This window comes from Pyxicephalus adspersus, chromosome 3 (genome assembly GCF_032062135.1).
Source record: "Pyxicephalus adspersus chromosome 3, UCB_Pads_2.0, whole genome shotgun sequence".
NCBI lineage: Eukaryota > Metazoa > Chordata > Amphibia > Anura > Pyxicephalidae > Pyxicephalus > Pyxicephalus adspersus.
This window is the reverse complement of record NC_092860.1, coordinates 49,431,127-49,451,868: the sequence shown is the minus strand read 5'-3', so window position 1 is coordinate 49,451,868 and position 20,742 is coordinate 49,431,127. Positions and strand designations below refer to the sequence as shown.

The window sequence follows — 20,742 nt, the reverse complement described above, 5'->3', positions numbered from 1 at the left end:
GGTTAACATTACCACCTTTCAAGCCCATGACTCTGGGCTTTTTATTCTGGTATGTTCTTTTACCTCCAGTATTGGCACCATGGTTGTATGTGTGTACACTGGGCTCTATTCTGCTTTCATGTGTTATTGTATGGGTTATATAGTATATATATTGATATATTGGCCCCTGGCTTCTACAGCAGTTTTATAAGTACAGCAGGTTTCAAAGATATTAGTACAGTACCGATTGTAAGTATAGTTTACATACAAACAATTGTTGACCCCTGTGCCACTACATAGAGTTATAGAACAGTGCAGCACTATTTAGCACACGTAAATATGGGCTTTTTTGGTTTATTTCTATTGGGAATTGCATAGAAGTAGTGTACTCCTATTACATTGTAAAAGTATGTCTTAAACAAGAGGAGAGCTTAGGTGCAGAGGGTTTTCTGGCAGCGAGGCAGAGATATAATCACTGAAGCATGTGGCATCATAGGCTTTATCTAACACAGTAATAACCAGTAATATTCAGTTTTCAACTTAAAAGAGTATCTGCAATACAATATACTGTAAGCTTAACAATACAGGGGCCCCAAAACCAGACTTTTTTTTATATTTTTTTGCCATATATCTTGGATTGTAAGTTGTTCTGAGTGGGGTCCTCTCCTCCTGTTTGCATGCAATTTTGTTGAATTATTTTTAGCCACAAATACAGTCACTCATCTTACTGTGTGGCTATTGCACATTACACATATGGTACAAGAAAAGGGCTACCTAAGTACAGTTATATCTTGTTCTAGCAAAATTCTAATTCTTCTAATGCTTCTGGAGTAATTGTCATTTTTTATTTTTCTAGGTAGTAGGAGTGAGTAGTATATTACTTACCCATTGCGGAAAGATCTGGCAGATGGCTCTTTAGGGTTATGTGTGAAACATTTAGATCCTGACACAGCTTTAGCCAGACATCAGTGCAGTCATTTTCAATGACAAGGGAGAAATGAGCCCATGGAAAGTTACTTCCTATATACTGGTTATTTACTATGACATATGAATAATTTCTTAAACTGTAAAATAAGAATACAGTATAAATTAACCTATTTTAGTTAATATATATTTATATATATATATATATATATATATATATATATATATGTTTCCAATTACATATATTTGTGTTATTCATAAAGGTTTAAAGAACAAATAAACAAACTACAAAACTGTTGGAAGTGACCAAAATCGATATGAATATGACTTGTATGTAAAGACAATTCTGCCTTCTTGGAAACAAGCTATAAACCTCATTATCTGTGGAGACAGATGCAGTCCCTCAAACATCAAAGGATTGCTTAACAGAGACAATGATCTTCAATGAGTGCATGCCTGAGGATCATTACCATATTGGCCAGTTTGACCATTTGGTGGCAGTTTCTGCCCAAATCAGTTCACTATAACTTCCGTCTTCCTGGAGGGGGGCTCACATTTTCCAGAGAGGAGAGGAATGGAATAAGATATTTTTTTTCACTTTCAAAGATTTCTCTCAATTCCTCTTTGATAGAGGCAAATTATAAGGTGATATTAAGACAGCATTTGGTGCCCGAACGGCTCTTTAAATGTAACCTGTTAGTATCTCCGCTATGCTTTAGAGGTTGTGACACCATTGGTACAATGTCACATATGTGGTGGTTGTGTCCTGTTGCTCAATCGTTTTGGAAATAGATGTTCACTATTTTCCAGAGAGTGTTAGAGAGCAACATATTATGCTCTCCACCTATTGCTCTATTTAGCATATGTGAACTAAAGGTTCCTAAACCCTCATTGAAACTTTTAAAATTGATGCTATTGGCTAGAATAACATTAGCAAAATCTTGGACCCACCTAATATTACACTCAACCCTTTTTTTCCCCAAAATAGACTGGATTATGGTTAATGATAAGATGACTCATATTTAAAAAAATGGGATGGCTAAGTTCAACTTAGTATGGGATCCATGGAAGACCTATTGTTCTAGTCAGAAGGTAAAGAAGGAGAGAGAGATCTCCCTACAGCTTACAGTATTCTTTCCTCCCCAAGTCTTGTCTTTAATGTTGGTCTTTTGAAATTTTATGCTGTTCAGTATGCGATTTAGGATTAGGCTAGATCACAAATAGAAATATAACCCCCAAAACTTTTTTTTTCTACACGATTTTGGATGTGAAAGGTGTGTTCTTATTTTATATTCCTGGATCCACTTTTGATTTTGTCAATTTATTTATGAAGGTGGAGGGATAAAAGGAAGGGAAAGGGTGAAATGAGAGAAGTTTAAAAAAAAAAACTTTGGTTGGGAAGAATCAAGGGAAAGGGGGAGGGTCCTATATACCCTTTACCTTCTTCCCTTTTATATTGAAAATCATATGTAAATATCACCCTAAGCTGTAAATAAACCTTTCCCTTTTGTAAGATCTATTGGTCCTTCTTTAAATCCAAGGCACCCCAAACAGAGCACATTTCTACAAAAACTAACCTACTTATGTTTAGCAAGGGATTTGTATTTTCGCTGAACTAGTTTTAACTAGGATTAACCAAATGGATTCATATAACAGCTTCATATTATACATTAGTACATGAAAACAGTACTCCCTGACATATACCAGTGTTTTAATGCAGCCTAATGGTTCACTGAAGTTACACTATATTTTTTGGTTTATTCTATACATTTGAATACATAACATCAAAGCAATCTCATATGTTTAAGGGTTAACATACTTTTCTAGGTTGGATACTAAAACAATGTATTATTCCCTAGCACTAGCAAGTATTACTATAAATGTATACTTTAATTGGTTTAGGAAATGCTTGTATTTGTTAAACACACATAACACTGGTCTAGAATTTGTTTTGGAACCTAGAAAGATGGTTGTCACTCATCTTAAAAATTGTGAACTGGGTCTGCAGGAAGAAATGTTCAATACATGCCTGCAATGTTCCGGTCAGACATATTGTGTTACTGATAATCTTTTATCATCAAAAATCTGAATGCTGTTGACTGTTTCAACAGAAATCTAACGTCAATCTGTGTCCATGGTCAGATAACTTCTTGATATTATTCTGCTGGATGCATGTGTTGGATTTTTGTCTTGTTTTTTAATATGAAAGTAAATACCTTTCTATTTTAATGCAGAAAACTTTATGTATGCTTAGGTGGGCAAAACTGGGAAAATCATATAAAGTATGCAGTAATAAATAGCTCATTTCCCATTTGACAGCTGGTTATGTCACTATGGCTGAGCATGTAGTCATGTAACTTGAATGAATGAAGGGAGCATATAGTTGCTAAAACTACAGGTGAGCTTTTCTATGATTGCACAACATAACTATCATACAGCATTATTGCATAATAAATATATACATAAGCTTCATAAGCTTTTAGGTTCCCTAAAGTTACTATTTATAAAACGTTATTTAGGTCATCATGAAGAATTCATATAAGTGAGAAAAACAAAGAGGAGTGTGCAGTTTGCTAGGGATATTTGCTAGGGATATTTGCTAGGGATCTATAAAGATGAGCATTGATACCTAGTTGTGCCTTTCAAGTTTAGGAAGTACTGCTGATGTAGCTATGGAAAATGCATTTGTGTTACTAGCAGGGACGCGTAAGTCCAAAGACGATATCCCACAAAGATCCATCCAACATCTGCTGTCCCCAATGCACAGCTCCTATTATTGTGATCAACGAATCTAGCCAGTGAAAAATGACAGCTTTCAATGTCCCCAACTCCAGGGTGAAGGGGTGGATATCTGGGAGCCCAATAAACTTCCAGCCTGTAGACCTTCACAACACTGGGGTTGTTCCATTAAAATGTTTCAGTAATATAAATATACTGGGAAGGCTTTGAAATTACAAAAGACTTTTTACACTGAATATTTTACAGTAAGCTATAAATGAAGGAAGAATAATACTAATAACTAATGACCAGGACTGGGATATTAAAATGTTACAATAAATTATGAATGCATTTAAATATTTAACATTTCTGTAAAGTATGCCTACCAGTGTTTCAAACCAATTATTACTTGTAGGCCATAATTAACCAAGGTCAGAAATCACTCTGTCCTGAATTAAAATGCATTTTAGTGTCTGTGGAGTGATAATGTTATGATACCCCTGGATTAATAATATGCATTTACTGACCTGTCTAACACATTTTCTGGATCCAGAAATGCATTTCCATTTACAGGACACAAGAAGATTGCTTTTAGACCTGTCAAAATGTCAGTCATCATTTAAAAGTAAAAACACTTAGGGCATAGGCAATGTTTTGTAGTTTCAATGTTGCATTCTGAAATAGTACAATTTGATTGTGCAGTCAATGACAAATTTTGCAAACTATTTTCAGTAACTTTAGTGTAGGAAAATTACTGGAAACACCGGGACAGCCTATGGAACAAGGCACAATTTACTATTCAAATGCTATTGTAAATTTTCTACTGATGAAACTGATGAAAAGGACTTACCTTTGGTTTTCTCGATATAATTATTTATGGTTTCTTTTATTGCCTCTGAATCCATTCTACTTAAAATAAGTATCTGATAAAGAATAAAAAGGTGATCCAAACAGCTCAGATCAAACATATGAATTCTCCTAGTCAAGTAAAGTAAATCTGTCATAGAAAAATCAATATGGAAACTACCATAGCTAACATCTACCTCTTGAAATGCTAGCTGCATGACTACAATGCTGTTTTGGCTTCAGTACCTAATGATTGAGCCAGTTAAAAATATATGACTAGGGTAGCTCGTACCTTTGCCCAAAAATTCCCCCCACACCTAAACCCCCCCCCCCCCCTTCCTTGCCCGCCCCCCCCCCCCCCCTTATTCTTACACTCTTCCCAATAACACACCCCAACATGTTGCATTTAAAATGGCTGGCAAGCAGCCGTTTATTTAACAATAAATTAACAACTTAACAATTTCCATAAAATTAACTCTGCATGTATAATATATCTGTAACATACACATAAAAAAGCAACAAATAAATAACAATTAAATAACAAAATAAATTAACAATTAAATAACATCCATATAAACTATAACTTAACCTTTTTTTTACCATAAACCAATTCCTAACAGAACCAACCATTTGTACCAAAACAACTAGGATGCATGTCTGGAAGGTAAAGTCCGCAACACCATTACATCTCCAATAATGACCAATCCCGCCATGCCATTCTGGCCCCCAGCAGCACAGCACCACCTCAGGGGCCTCCACCGTTCACCACTTAAAGGGGGTCCCCACCAACATGGGTGCCCCCCCCACCATAATTAACTTAGAACTCTTACCTTCCACCATACCTCAACCGCCTACCCCACACCTTCTAACAGGGCGGGTAGGTGGGAAATTTCTTCTTTCAAAAAACTGTCTTTAACTTCCATTTCTTCCTCCTTTTACCCTTTCTTCTCTCCACCCCCTTTTACTTCCGACCCTCTCTCTCCACCTCCTCTTTCTGTAATTCAAACCTTAACCCAGGGGTCGGGAACCAATGGCTTGCGAGCCAGATGTGGCTCTTTTGATGGCGCACCGCTTTTTGACCCGAGCTCACCACTTTGCATCCTTGAAAGCAGCCCCCTGCTCTGCTGGGTGAGTCCTCATCTTTTGTTTGTGCCCCTATCGAGGTACTAGGCATATTTAAGGTACTTTCCACCAGTGGCCGAAAATTGAGTCCCCGGCTTGGGCCTAACCTGCCTTGACGGCCTGTAAGGGTCCATCCCACCAGCTACACATGCAATTGGCTACCCTGCCTTCATTACCTCTGCCCTGCCCCACGGATCACTACCTGGGGTGGTATCCTCCTCGCCTCAGTCAGCTAGCTAATTGCAAAAACCCCTTTTATTGAAGAAGATGGCTAAAAGAAAAAAAGATGTGGAGAGAGCAGGTTCTGCAGTGTGACTAATATGCAATGATAAAATCAATGAAACAGTCATATATAAAGCGGCACTTCGACACACGCCATACTACATTTGCATCGAAATATCCTGCGGGGGACAGCAGGAAGAAAGCATGACAAGAGCTACTGTGCAGAGTACAAGCTAGTCAGCAGCAACTATGTGTTTGGACCCAACAAGGTGACTGGAATTCGGCTAGCTTTGCTGGTGCTTTAGCAATTGTGAGAAACGGAAAGCCATTCACAGATGAGGAGTATGCCAAAACATTCATGCTTGATGTTGCCAATGAACTTTTTGACGACTTTTCGGATAAAGACAAAATAATCAAACAAATAAAAGACATGTCTCTGTCGGCAAAAACTGTTCACGATAGTACCATCATGATGGCAAATCAAATTGAGGCAACACAAGTGAAGGACATAAATGCAGCACTATTCTTTTCTCTCGCTTTTGGAGTCAAAAGACGTAAGCCATTTATCCCAGTTCAGCATGATTGCAAGGTATGCTGTCGGTGACACACTACGTGAGGAAGGTCTTGCTGTTTTCCCCAAGAAAGGGACAACAAGAGGGGAGGATTTATTCAAGTCTTTCACTGAGCTTGCTAAAGAACAAAATCTACCAATGGATAAACTTTTTTCGGTGTGTACTGGTGGTGCTCTGTGCATGGTGGGGAAAAACAAAGGATTCGTAGCGCTTCTTGGTGAACATGAAAAGAGACCTATCCTAAGTTTTCACTGCATCCTACATCAGGAGGCACTTTGTGCTCAGATGTGTGGCGAGCAGCTTGGTGAGGTGATGTCGCTGGTCATTCAGGTGGTCAACTTTATTGTTGCCCGAGCTTTAAATGATCGCCAGTTTAAAACACTGCTGGATGAAGTTGGGAATAATTATCCTGGTCTGCTTCTGCACAACAATGTGCGTTGGTTGTCAAGAGGGAAGGTGCTCAGCAGTTTTTTGCGGCTTGTCTGAGCAAAATCCGGATTTTTCTTGAAATGAAAATAGAGTTAGCTAACACTGAGTGGCTCCTAAAGTTCTACTATCTCGTGGACATGACTGAACATCTGAACCAGCTCAATGTGAAAATGCAAGGCGTTGGAAACACAGTCTTATCCCTTCAACAAGCAGTGTTTGCATTTGAAAACAAGCTAGAACTCTTCATCGCCGACATTGAAACAGGTCGTTTACTACACTTTGAAAAACTGGGAGAGTTTAAAGATGCATGCACAGCAAGTGACCCTGCTCAACATCTTGATCTTCAGCAGCTAGCGGGCTTCACATCTAATCTCCTGCAGTCATTCAAAGCGCGCTTTGGAGAATTTCGTGAGCGCACTCATCTTTTTAAGTTCATCACCCATCCACACGAGTGTGCAGTGGACAGCACCGACCTGAGTTACATCCTCAGTGTCTCCATCAGAGATTTTGAGCTACAAGCTGCTGACCTGAAGGCCTCAGACATGTGGGTGAATAAGTTCAAGTCACTGAATGAAGATTTGGAGAGACTTGCACGACAGCAAGCAGAGTTGGCGAGCAAACGCAAGTGGAGAGAAATGAAAAAACTTCAACCCGCGGACCAGCTGATTGTCAAAACCTGGAACACGCTTTCCGTCACATACCAGACACTGCAGCGTGTGAGTTTTGCTGTACTGACAATGTTTGGCTATACGTATGCATGTGAGCAGTCTTTCTCACGTCTAAAGAACATTAAGACCAACCTACGATCACGTTTAACGGATGGAAGTCTCAACACCTGCATGAAACTTAACCTCACCACGTATCAACCAGACTACAAAGCCATCAGCAAAACCATGCAGCACCAGAAGTTGCATTAATGGTAAGAAGTACTTTATTCATTCATTCATTATTCATTCATTGGTTAGCAACAGCATAACATAAAATGCACACATTTACTTGTATTTAGTTTTAAACATATTGTATGGCTTTCAAAGAATTACATTTTAAAATATGTTGTGTTTATGGCTCCCTCAGCCAAAAAGGTTCCTGACCCCTGCCTTAACCCTTTCCCCCCTTTCTCTTTGGCAGTCCAAGCACGCCTGTCATGCAGCCCCTCCACATATTTCCCTGCTACGGGCCTCTCTTTATTATAAGGCTTTCTGACTTCAGTTTTTATTTGCTGTATTCAGATGTAATGATCAGCAATACTCCAAAAGACACCATACAACTGCATTTCCAGATAACAGTCCACATATTTCACCTGTATACACATCCTATAGTCTTCCTGCAATGTTAACTAACTTACCATGTCTTGTTCTGCAATGTGTCTCTGTGTGGAGGCAGGGCTATTGTTTTCTGATGTCCGAGAAGAACAGTAAGTGGTAATAATACTACATCTCTCTCCAAATACCTTGTGATTGATAGTCATATATACAGTAACTTTTCAGCACTGAAAACCCAAAAAATCTTCTCAGCCTCAGTGATGAGGAGTAGATGTTCCTTAATCCAAATAAGGTGCAAGCAGCCCAGGTTGACAACACCACTATTTTACAGATACAGTACAGTAAGTAAGTGTTGTCATTCTAGGAAGGCAGTGTATTACTTTCTAAGGAAAATGTTTCTAAGTACATCCAGAGACTGCCAAACTACAACATATTATGTTTTTGTACATATATTTTAGGATATTTCCAACATATTTTGTCATTTCCTAATAAATGATAGCATTATTAAGTAATTCTATGCCATTTTCAATGAATACAAAAAACTTACTTTGAGCTCCTTTTGTTTTGTATATGCCTCCTCTATCAACTCTAAGAGGGCTGTGATTTTGGGGTCTGTCTCTTTTGTTTTATCCTTTACATACTGAATGATCCTTAGCTTTCTCCAAACATCATTTAAACAAGATTCCAGCACACTTTTGTATATGTTTTTTGCATTACACAAATATTCTATGAAGAAGCAAATTTGTTAAACGAATTGTTATAAATAGCTGGCTGATCTTATTTGAACAACTGTATAAGTCTATGGAAGCAGTTCAAAAGAAGGCCAAGCAGGTTCCATGTATAGTGCAGCCTTTCCCAACCTTTTAAAAACATGGAGGAACCCCTGAAAAACATTTTATGTCATCAGGGAACCCATGCTATAATTACTATATCCACAGCTTACAGTACATTAGTGTGGTGGTCAGTGGTAGGAATATCACCCTTACAGATGAACAAAAAGATCATCTGTGTCAATTAAATTGACCTGAGAGGCACACATTGCTCATTCCTCAAAAAAAAACCCTCTGGAAGAAACCTTTGGTTCCATGGAACCCTGGTTGAGAAACACTGGTAAAGAGTATTTCAAGTAGATAATATGTCATTCAACCAGAGTTTTCAACTGCTTCTATTTGTTTCAATATTAATCTGAGGTCTTAGCTATGTTGCCACCTTTAAAAAGCAAAGTGGGTACCCTGTCCATTTAAACATAACCTTAATGTAAAATGGCTCCTTATACCTCTGCCTACAAAATAATTGTTTTATTTCATGTTGTCTTTGTTAGCACCGAACAGTAAAATGTTTACTTTTCCAGTCAGTTGAATACTCAGGATTGATATTGTGTATTCTCCTTTGCATGTAGAGCTTTAGTCTTTCTAATAAAATTTGCATTACGCCTTTGCTCAAGGAATGCTGTAAGAAGCCATTGATTTGCAGAACTCAAACAGTCTTAAGAAAAGTGATGTATCTGTTATTTTTCCTTATCAGAATGCTCAGTATCCAGGTTCATTCGGATAAAAAAGGACGCTTCAAAGGAAGATGTTTCTGCTGTGCTCTCTTAACTATTCCGTAGTGCTCAGGAAACTTTTTTTTTTTTTTTTTATTAAAAGTTTAATTATAAAGCAAACTTTGTATACATACAAATCTAGAATATATCAGCTGTAATTACATTGACCCAAAACCTGGTAAAGTTTCTTTATAAACAAAGACTTGGAGGTATTGATTACAGCAAACATATTATATGATACACTCTTTTTCCTAGTCTTCTATTCAGATTAACTGACTTCCACGTCAGGAATTCCTGGAAGTTTGCTATGAATCAGAACAATAAGCCTGATTTGTTAAAGTTCTCCGAGACTGGAGAGGATACACTTTCGTCAGTGAAGCTGGGTGATCCAGCAAACCTGGAATAGATTTATTTAAAGTAATTTAATGTTAAATGACTAGCAAATGTTTTGAATCCTGGACCAGATCCATTTCAGGTTTGCTGGATCACCCAGCTTCACTGATAAAAGTGTATCCTCTCCAGCCTTGGTGAGCTTTGAAAAATCAGGACCAATGTGTGACTACCTGTATATGTTTAAAAAAAAGGTGAATCACCCCGGTGTATACACAAACATTGAGCCACTATCGAATAAAGCAAACACAATTTGGGGGAATTCAAAGGGTTTCCTATAGTTGGAAAATACTGTAATAGGAACTCTAACTGGAGTAATTTATAGGAGAAGTCCTATATTTTTGATTTTTTAAAGTATCATGTTTTTACAGCTGCTTAACAACTTTCCTACCATGGTATGCAGATAAAAATGGCAGCTGGATTGTTATTTCCTGACCCATTTTTTTCTAAATATTGTGCATTCCCGGCTTTACAGACAATACTAAACATGCTACCTTCAGAAGTAATCTTATTGATCATTACCTCAGATTTCCTGAGGTGGTGAAGGAGAAATTGGCAAAAGAGGTAAGTTTGGGCAGGATGAGCGGCCCCTTTGCAGAGCCGCCAGTGGTGGTTTCCCCGTTAGGCCTTGTGCCCAAAAAGCAGGTGGGTAAATTCAGGATCATACATCATTTGTCTTTTCCAAAAGGGGAATCGGTAAATGACAGGATTCACCGATCAAAAAAGTGATCAAAAACATTGTTGGGAAGAACAAGTTGGAGGAATGCAAGGTCTTTGGAAAGGATAAACAGGGCTAGGATTAAGGTGAATCAGGAGGTGGGCAGGTTTGTGGCCAGGAATGGCGGGGTGGTGGTGAGACATGGGGAGCTTGAGAAAGAGACGTGGTGCTATTTGCGTCGGGATGGAGTACACTTGAACTCCTTAGGCACAGACTGGTGGTTTTTAGGTCTGCAAGATGGTATGCAGCGGGCCCTTCGTGTGTGGAGGGACGCTTAAGGGTGGGGGGTCACTCTTGTGCGCTGTGGCGGTTGGATTCTGGTGGAAGGTAAGTGCCCTGTGGTAATTTTGGGGTGAGGGGGCATCCAGGATGGTGGGGTGCCCCCTTAAGTTGTTGATGGTGTGGGCCCCTGAGGTGGTGCTGGGCCTAGGGGCCAGTACGTTGGTAATGGTGGGTTCCAGTTACTGCAACTGGAGGCGGGCTTTACCTTCCAAGATCTGCAGCCTAGTCAAGTGGGGGGTTAAATTCGGTTACGGAAGTTATCCAAAGAAAGAAGGGTAGTTTTATTGGTTGGGGGGGTGAACAATTTTGGATGTATTTCGGGTTTATAACAAGCTTGTAAATATTCAAGTTATTTATAGTTATTGATAGTTTTTAAAGTTATTTATGTTTATTTAAGGTTATTTACGGGTATTTATTGTTATTTATGTTAATGTATTTTAATGTATGCAAATGTTATATGTTAATTATTATTGTTGTTAATCAAAGGCTGCTTGCCAGCCAATTTTAAGTCCAGTACGTGTTGGTGTTTTGATTGGGTAAATGAAGGAAGGGGAGGAGGTTGGCAAGTAAAGAGGTGGGGTAAGTGTTGCTGGTAAATGTAAGGTATACAAAGAAGAAAGGGTGGGGGGGGGGGGGGGGGGGGGGAGAGAGCCACACTACCCTAGTCAAAACTTTTCTGCAGCTCATTACAATCACATGATGCCTTAACTGATGTTATTAGTGAAGTTTCAGTGTTGACAGAAGGCAAATGGGAAAAAATATGAGAAGGCTTTTTTTTAACTTTAAAGAAAAAGACATATATATAAAAATCTTAGCAGACACAAAATATCCAGCAAAAAATATTTGCTGCTGGATTTATCCATAAAGGCTCCAAATTGGCAAAAACAAGGCTGGCAAGTGTGTTATGGTAAATATGGTATCAATGGCTGTGCAAACACACCTAGCAATTATGATTTTATGCGGACAGCTACCTAAAACTACGGCTTTGAAAGATGATTACTAAACCATGGATTCGACCATTGTTTATCATTGTGTCTTCAAATGATTTATCTGGCTGCATCTTGCCTACAGTTAAAGACCAATTTTATTTTCTGCTAAGTTCAGACTAACTGACATATTTTCAACATATTATATAAGTCTTAATATATGATTCTTTTTGCATCACCTTCTTCAACTTGTAGCAATAATAATCACTTTACATGGGTATATGCTATGAACATTTTGTTAAAGTAACCCGCAAATTGCCCCGGATTTATTTAACTTTACTTTAGAATTCTGCTCTATCCCTTTTCCTGACTTTCCTCTGAATACATGTCCCATGCTACAATAAATATTTTCTACTGATTGCATGTTCTTTTTTCTCTAGCTGCTTCACTCACCATTTTTCAAGATGCTATTTTTGTTTTACTTTTTTTCTTAACATGAACTGCTTGCCATTCCTGTGGTTTCTCCCCTGCATAAAAACACCAGCACTATAGTATAAGAAATATTACTTAGTGGAGGCATGCTACCATCTGGTGGTTCATATATTGAAGCACCATTAGTGGTGTGCCACATTATCCAATAGGGTTCGTGGGTGCTAGGTTTTTATAGTTCTACAACTTAAACATACCCATTCCTAAACTCAGTCCTGCCAAAATGTCTGTTTTGTACAGTACAGGGAAGAATCTAGCTCCTACATCTATGCTACTTCGTCATTACCATTGAGCATTGCTGCCTCCACCACCGCTGGGCATATTAAAACAGAACTTTGTAGTATCCCCCTAGCCCAAGTCTGTTCCTATAGTGTATTTCAGCATCTTGCCTGTAGCAGACCAAAGATTTATGGGATGCCATAATTTTGGTAAAATTCTAGGGAAAATTGGTTCTGCACAATACCCCAGCTACTGTTGTAAGCAAAACGTTGCAGAGGTTATACAGTAAAATGTGAACATTAATGTATCTCTGATGACTTCAGCATATTCATAATGTTTTCTGTTGCAGTGTGCGTTTTAAATACTATTATGTTTATATTAATACTAAACACCTAATAGGTTAGTGGAGTGGATGAAAAAACTGAGAATGCACATATTAGTTTGCGTATACATTAGTTTGCCAAATACATTCATATACGTGTCTATTTATAAAGTGAATGGAAAGTCATATTCAATTATATAAAATATTCAGTCATATTAAATATTCCCAGGTAGGGAATTAATTACTGCAATTAAAACATATAGGCCTGGAAGATTCCCCATTATGGAATGTTTCAGTGAATGTCAGATTCACTGCTTTATAAATTAACCCCTAAAAGAATGTTTAATCTTATTATAACAAATTATTAAGATTAATTTGTGAAGTATTCTGGGGAACAATACATATAAATGTTGCATGTTTTGCTTATTGTTTTGTCTAAAGAATCATAAAAATTGGGTTTCTAAGCTGCCATAAAGTCTTTACATACTATGGGTATCAGCTTCATACGTACAAGAATTTAGTTAGCAGTAATTGTAATGCAAATACAATAAACATCCTAACTGACCTAACCTAACTAAATAAAATTGTCCTGTAAAAATATACAGCAAAACCTAGACAAAATAGGAGATAAAGCATGAGATTACAATCAAGTGTATAGAGTAAAATCAAAAGGTATGAGTACCTGTATATAAGGGGTATACAAAGTGACAATGTGTGCCCGTTTAAAAACCGTAGGAGGAAGCAGTGTTGGATCAGTAACTGTAGAGTATATGATGTGAATTTTGTACAGTTGAACTGTTTCTCACTGTGAAGCTTGTAAAAAGTTCTGTGAAGAATGTGAGTGACTATTGTTGAAGAGAATGATGTGGGCTGAGCACAAAATACACCTCTTCAAGTCCCACCTGACAAATGTAACCTTCAAAAGCCAATTAAATGTACTTTTTCAATGACTTTGTTTAAAATTTCACAACATGATTTTAACTGGAAACTACAAATTTCATATAAATACACTAATAAAACACCAAAATAAATTTCAGATACCTAGTGCTGCATCTAAGGTACACATCAGTATAAGATCTCTGAGTGTCACCAGTATGTGTAGAAAAGATGCATTCTTGAATATTATAATGTCTTTGTTCTTTTTCTGTCCTGGAAAATATGAAAATATACATTACCAAAGCTGTATGTAATTGTAATTAGTCAAAGATCCTTAAATAATGACAAGTTACTTTAAACATTCAAGATTGTTCACCTATGGGTTTATGTGCACCAGAGAATGTTGTTAACATGTTTTACAAGTATTTGGCAAAGACTTAAATGTGTGATTATATTTTAAAATGTAGGCGCAGCAACCACAAATTCAGCACATCAACATGACTTTGCCATACATAAAACACAACTTTCTAAACCAGTGGTCGCCAACCTTTTGAACCTCATGGACCGCTAAATCCATGGACTCCGGACCGCGCATGCGTGGGGAGCCCTGTGTCACTCAAAGGGGAAGAAACGTACTCCAGAGTGACGTCATGATACCAGAACCCACCCACTCTTTCATCGCAGGTCTGCGCCTGCGAAGGGAGAGTAGGTGGGTTGTGTCCAGAGACATAACCCACCCACTTCCCTGAGCCTGCCATTGGAGAGTGGGCGGGTTGTTTCTATACGGGGGACATGGTCTGCGGCTCTGGCCAGTGCGTACCCCCACCTGGGCTCCTTTACCTGACACTGCTGGGGTCTGCACTGACAACTTTGCTATTGGTGCATTTGAAAATAAGCTGTGATTTTCATGCCAGCTTGTTTTTATTGTACATTGTAATGGATTTTCCATTGTCCATCAATATATAAAACATATGTCACAGTGCTTTTAGCCAAGATCACCTATGGCGCCTGAATGCATACTTTACTAATTATTTAGTAATTGCCTGCCATCCCACCCACCATTCCTATTTACTGTGGGAGGGTGTTTTTGAGGTAGTTATACTGCTTTTTGGTATACTTCAGAGAAGACAAAGGTATGAGAATTTCATAAAGGTACAGGTTCATTCAAGCTTATAGACCTTGTCTGTAATCATGTTTGCAGATACTACTGATTCATTTTAAGTGTTACCATTATGCTGATGTTAGTAATTTGAAAAACAAAAATACTTTATAGTTTATGTGATCCATGTACAGAGATCTGTTAAAAGCACAGTTCTAGACATTTCCACAAGAGGTCAGTAGAATATAAGGGAAGTAAAGCCATCTGGCGTTCTACTGAAATTACAAATGTAATATTACATTTTGTTTTTATACCTTAAAAGGTAAACTTGTTTCTGAACCATATACTTACTTTCTGGATTCTCTTATCTAGAAAATGATACTTTGTCTACCAATCCACAAATAATGACATTGGATGGCAGTTTTAGAGTTTAATGCATGACATATATATAAAAGGCATTAGAATAGTACAAATTGTTAGGGTTCAAATATGTTCGAAAAACCATTGTTTTTCCTGTTATATTTCGAACTCTCCCGATTCAGGTCCCCATGAAGGAGCTTGAACTCCTCCAGTCTAGAGTACTGAGATTCATCTGGGCAGGGAAAAAGGCCAGAATTCGTAAAAATACCTTTTTTGCCCCTAAGCGCATGGGGGGCTTAAGGGTTCGACACCTGAAATACTGTTATGTGGCAGCACAACTGGCACAAGTCTCGTTGGGATAGAGAACCAGGATGGTTTTTTGGGCTCCATAGAATCTCTTATGTGGCGCAGAAAAACTACGAGAGGAATTATGAAATGCCCGGCTCTATCTCACTCCATTCAGATATGGGATAAATTCAGGTATCACCCAAAACTAACCTCATATCATAAACCTCTAACCCCTTTCTGGAATAACCTGGATTTCCCGCCGGGCCAATGTCCAGCACACTTCACATGGTGGATTTCCAAGGGTTTTAGATGGGTGAAAGACCTGATAGATGTTTGCGCAGTGTTCTCATGGGACTATTTGACCAGTAAATTTGAAATTCCCCCAACAGAAGATTTCTGCTACAGACAATTGCATTCATTTATCAACATGATAATTGGAGAGGCCCCGAGGCCCATGAGCTCTGCGCTCTACATTCGAAAGCACATGCTCATCCATAGCATCCACCAAAGGGCAAATTTCTGTGATTTACTCAGCCTTAGTTGCCCTGGCTAGCAAACTGCAGTATATGCTAGAGTGGGAATCTGAACTGGGTACCACATGGGATTTGGAAGAATGGTGGGATATGGTATACTCCCTTTCCAAGGTCTCTCTGAACTCTGCTGTGGTGGAAGCCAACTAAAAAAGAGCACTCAGATGGTATCTCACCCCGGCTAGACTAGCAAAAATGTTCCCGTCAGCCTCTCCCTTATGTTTCCGAGGCTGTGACTCTAGAGGATCAATGCTACATATCTGGTGGTCATGTCCAATTGCCAGGGCATTTTGGGACAAGGTATTTAGCTTGATTTCCAGAATTATATAGCAGGAGAACCGTAGTTCTGTGGAAGCCACCCTGTTTAGCAAACTTGCGGTGTCCCTTCCTAGACCCACGATGAAACTGATTAGATTGGTCTTACTGGCAGGCAGAATTTCGCTGGCTAAATCTTGGCGGTCACCCTCGTTATCTCTCGATCCCATTTTCACCAAATTGAATTGGATTATGGTCAATGATAGACTAACTCATACCCTAAAAAACTCTTTGAATAAATTTGAAGATAAATGGGAGCCTTGGATCCCGTTTCATAGTATATAGCCAAGGGCCTATGTTAATTTACTTTTGGGTATAGTGAATTAGTCAAGTTCGCCTTTTAAACTTCCTCTACCTTTCCGCCCCCCCGGTGTGGTTTTTCCTTTTTTTTATGTTGGTTTGTTTTCCTTTTTCGGCTTTTTTTTTTCTTCTCTTTCCTTTTTTTTTCTCTTTGCCCGGTTGCATAGACAGGACACGAGTTTGTTTCACATGCTGTTCAAACACGGTTTACAAATGGCTTAAAATTTCCCTGGTATATATTTATCTGTTACAAGTTTGTGTTACATTTAATGTATACCTGGATGTACTGAATAATATTGTTTGGACATTGTTAGCAATACATGCTATATGTTTTGTCTGAGCCTATGTAAAACGTTTATGTTGTCTGCTCGAATCTTGTTACAATTGTATTATCTCTGTTTGTAAAAAACTTAAAATCTTAATAAAAATATTGAAATACAAAGGTTGAGGGAAAAGTTAAAACCCCGACAGTTTACCTATTGCAGTTTGTGTAGCATTAGGAAAAATTCTATTCACTTCCTTTCTCAGAGATGAAAATTGAAGCTGAAATAAATCTTCTACCTAGGCAGCTGTCCCTGGACCAAGTGTCACCAGTGAATCACATAAAATCAATTCAGCTATTACTAAATACAATTGTTATTTTCCTAAATTTTCTTTCTTTTTTTTTCCTATATTTTAAAATCAATAGAGCAATATCAATAATGTGTATTTAAAGTCAAAACATTTTAGGGTAAAAGGTAACAATACCTGCCAGTGTTTTTTCTGTTAGGGAGATTTACCTCATGTCCTCTCTCAGGAAGTAAATCTTAATATAGTAATGTATCATAAAGTAATGGAAAATATTGTCTTAAACAGTTGTTACTGAAAAATGTCTCCACATTAGAAGATTTTCCCTTAAATATTGTTCACCAGCAATACAATACTGGCAGGGGTTCTAAACCTTTTCTACTTTGCCCAAACATAAAATAAAAATTTGGCTACAGGTACAGTTTACATTAGAATGGCCTCATGTATAAAAGTGTTAAAACCAGGCAGGTTCCCATTACAATTATTCATGTCTGTTATTTCATGGTCACCCAAGAAAAAGGCTGTCCTTTAGAATATTTGTCACTGTGCACATTTGTCAAAAAACCTAGGAAAGGAGGTATTTTAAATGTGCAAGATTCATCACCCAACATTTGTTTTTCTGGTTAGTGTAGAAAAGAGAAATTAGGGATTGAATGCTAGATATACTGGTCCTCAGGTAAACTTAAATTTAGTATTTATACAGTGTTAAATTGTTCTAAAGTGTTATTTAAATAAAAAAAATGTGGCTGATCGCTATGTGCAAACATTTTTAGTCTATTTATAAATAGCTCGTCTGAGAATCCGCAACTTAAAAATCCTCTCAACTAAACTAAACTGTGTTAAAATAGAAAGCTACAAAATATAAAAGTATTACATAAAGAGTAAATATATATAGTGGAGCCATGCTGGAGTGGGCTTGGTGATTTTGACTTGTGAGATAGAATTATCATAAGTGGTAATTAGTAGTTCATAGACATAAGATAACCAAACTATTTTTTTTTAAATTCTAATTGGCAAATTCATCCTAGGTTTTTAATGTTATCAGGGGCTCTTTTGGAAACATTTACCCTTATTTACTGACTCAGACAACGGTTACACCAGACAGGTAGCAGAATACAAGAGTGCTCGAACCCGTCATTTTTTATTCCATTTCCTAATGTATTTTAAGAAGAAAATGGCCATGGCAAAGAGCATATTAAGTACAAGTAGCATACATTAGGGTAGAAACAGAGCAAAAGGCAAAAAAATACCAAGTCACCTAACATTAGTGCGGCCAAATTTTTACAATAGTGATGAGACTAACTGGTCATATTAGAAATAGAGAAAACTTCCTAAAGGCTTTCAAAGTTTCTATTCCAGCAAATGACTCTAAGCAGCCACGTACCTTAGTCCTACTTATGAGTAAAAGTAAAAGAGAAGGAGAACAGTGCAGGCATGGTAGAGATGGCAGAACTTGGGAAGGGTAGAGAGTAGGGCCACTTCTTCTCATCCCCCACCACCAGTGGCTACGAATGACGAAAGTAGACATCTAAATAAGTCTGCTAAGACTCTGTTAATTAGCTTTCTTGTAAACTCTAGATAGTCTACACTTTCTCTGCAAAACTTTCAATTTAACTTTCCATAAGAAAATAAAAGTAAAAAAATAGGAAAGAGACAATCCACAGACAAACAAGAGAAGAGAAGGGTTGGGCACAAGAAGTAAAAAAAGAGAACAAACAAGAGGAAAGAAGGAATTTGTAAGAAAGATAAAGTCACATGATAAGAGAAAAGAAAGGGGAAGGCCAATCAACTATAAAACATTGTCAACCTCATTGGGATCTGCAGCATATGAGTCCTAAAGCCCAGTGAGTACAGGGTCTCTATCAAGCCTGTATAAAGATTTGTGAGGCCAGTTGGGTCAGTGCAGTGGAGTAAAAACTACTAAGCTTATGCATGGGTAATACAGCACCATGCAGCTATGGTGGTCTGGGTATGGCAGTCCCCACCGCAGCAGTCCTAACAAGGCAACCTCTGAATATCTCACCATTACTTTCCTGATTACTTGCTTGCAGATCACAGGACTATGGTGACATGTTGACACACACCAAGTCCAATCTGGCTGGCTGTAAAAGTTTTGAAATACCCACATGCAGGAACACTGGGAGTCAGTCCACAAACACTGGCACCCATTAAAGAGAAAATTCCTGTATTCAGGTGTCCAAAGACGATGTTCCGGAAGGGGGGGCGGGCGGGGGGGTCAGAAACTTCACAAACCACACCTAGGCTATTATTCCTAAACCTGGCATTTTTGCGATGTTTGACATTTGCTGTTTTCCCCTTATTTCAGGGCTAGTGAACTGTTGTCAAAGTAACAGTGAAAGAAAATATCTCCATACGCACCAAGTAGCAGTAAAATCAGTTCCTGGCTCCCTTTAAAAATTATTATTATTATAATTATTTACCAGGATGTATATAGCACCAACATATTACGCAGTGCTGTGCATTAAATAGAGGTTGCAAATGACAGACAGATACAGACAGTGACACAGGAGGAGGAGAAGACCCTGCGTAGACATGCAAAAAAAAAATTTGCTTTTACTAACAATCATAAACAAACCTGTTTTGCATCTGTTGGTGACATTTCTTTCTTGCTGACATAATAGGAAGCGAGTAGAGTCAAAGCAAACTGTAGCAAACTTCCACTCAGCACATGCAGACACCCCAAGGACTGTGAGTTTGTTTAGAACGGGAACTGCTGCTGCATGAAGGACTCGATAAGCTTGACACTGGCTTTCTGTTTACAGAAACAACAGAAATGCAAACAAAATATGATAAAGCACATTTTAAAGCTAAAAAAATCAATGTGGTGTTTCCATTTTATGTTATGCTACAAATAATATTCTTCCTTTTTTTTAAATAAAACCTCAAAATGCTGTAGATTTTATTCATTATCCATTGCACAATTTTTTATAAACTGGTTTATAAAAGAAGTTTCATAGATTCACAAATCATCATATGCAGTATGTCTCTGTTGCATTCATTTTAAATCAGGGTTCGCCAACCAGTGGTTTGTGAGAAAATTTTGGTGGTCCGCAGCCCGCCAGAACCGTGGACCATGTCTCCCATACGGATCGCAGGCTTAAGGCGATGGGCGGGTTGTGTCCAGAGACTCTCCTATCGCAGGCTCAGACCTGGGTGGGTTCTGGCATCATGACATCACTATGGGGGAAGGTTCTTCCTCTTTGAGTGACACACGGCTCCCCTGCGCATGTGCAGTAAGAGCCTGTAAGTTTAGTGGTCAGTAGGCCCGAAAAGGTTGGTGACCACTGTTTTAAATAACACTTCCACACGCATACAGTAAGTCACACATGTGACTATTAGCCAACAGATATGAAGAACTAAGTGCTGTGGTTGACTGCACTGCCTAAAATGTAACCGCAATATACATATGCATATAAAGAAGCA

The 20,742-nt window shown here is 38.2% G+C and overlaps 1 protein-coding gene across 1 annotated transcript in view; it reads right to left on the bottom strand.

Moving 5' to 3' along the window:
• The window catches only part of SHOC1 (shortage in chiasmata 1), a 74,103-nt gene that overhangs the window by 24,606 nt on the left and 28,755 nt on the right, over positions 1-20,742 (bottom strand). The window contains exons 15-20 of the mRNA XM_072406784.1: positions 19,895-20,071; positions 14,005-14,112; positions 8,622-8,800; positions 4,472-4,544; positions 4,149-4,218; positions 865-1,043 (exon numbers count right to left, since the gene is read on the bottom strand). Coding sequence (XP_072262885.1) covers positions 865-1,043; positions 4,149-4,218; positions 4,472-4,544; positions 8,622-8,800; positions 14,005-14,112; positions 19,895-20,071 — 786 coding nt within the window. The remainder of the gene's footprint in view (positions 1-864; positions 1,044-4,148; positions 4,219-4,471; positions 4,545-8,621; positions 8,801-14,004; positions 14,113-19,894; positions 20,072-20,742) is intronic.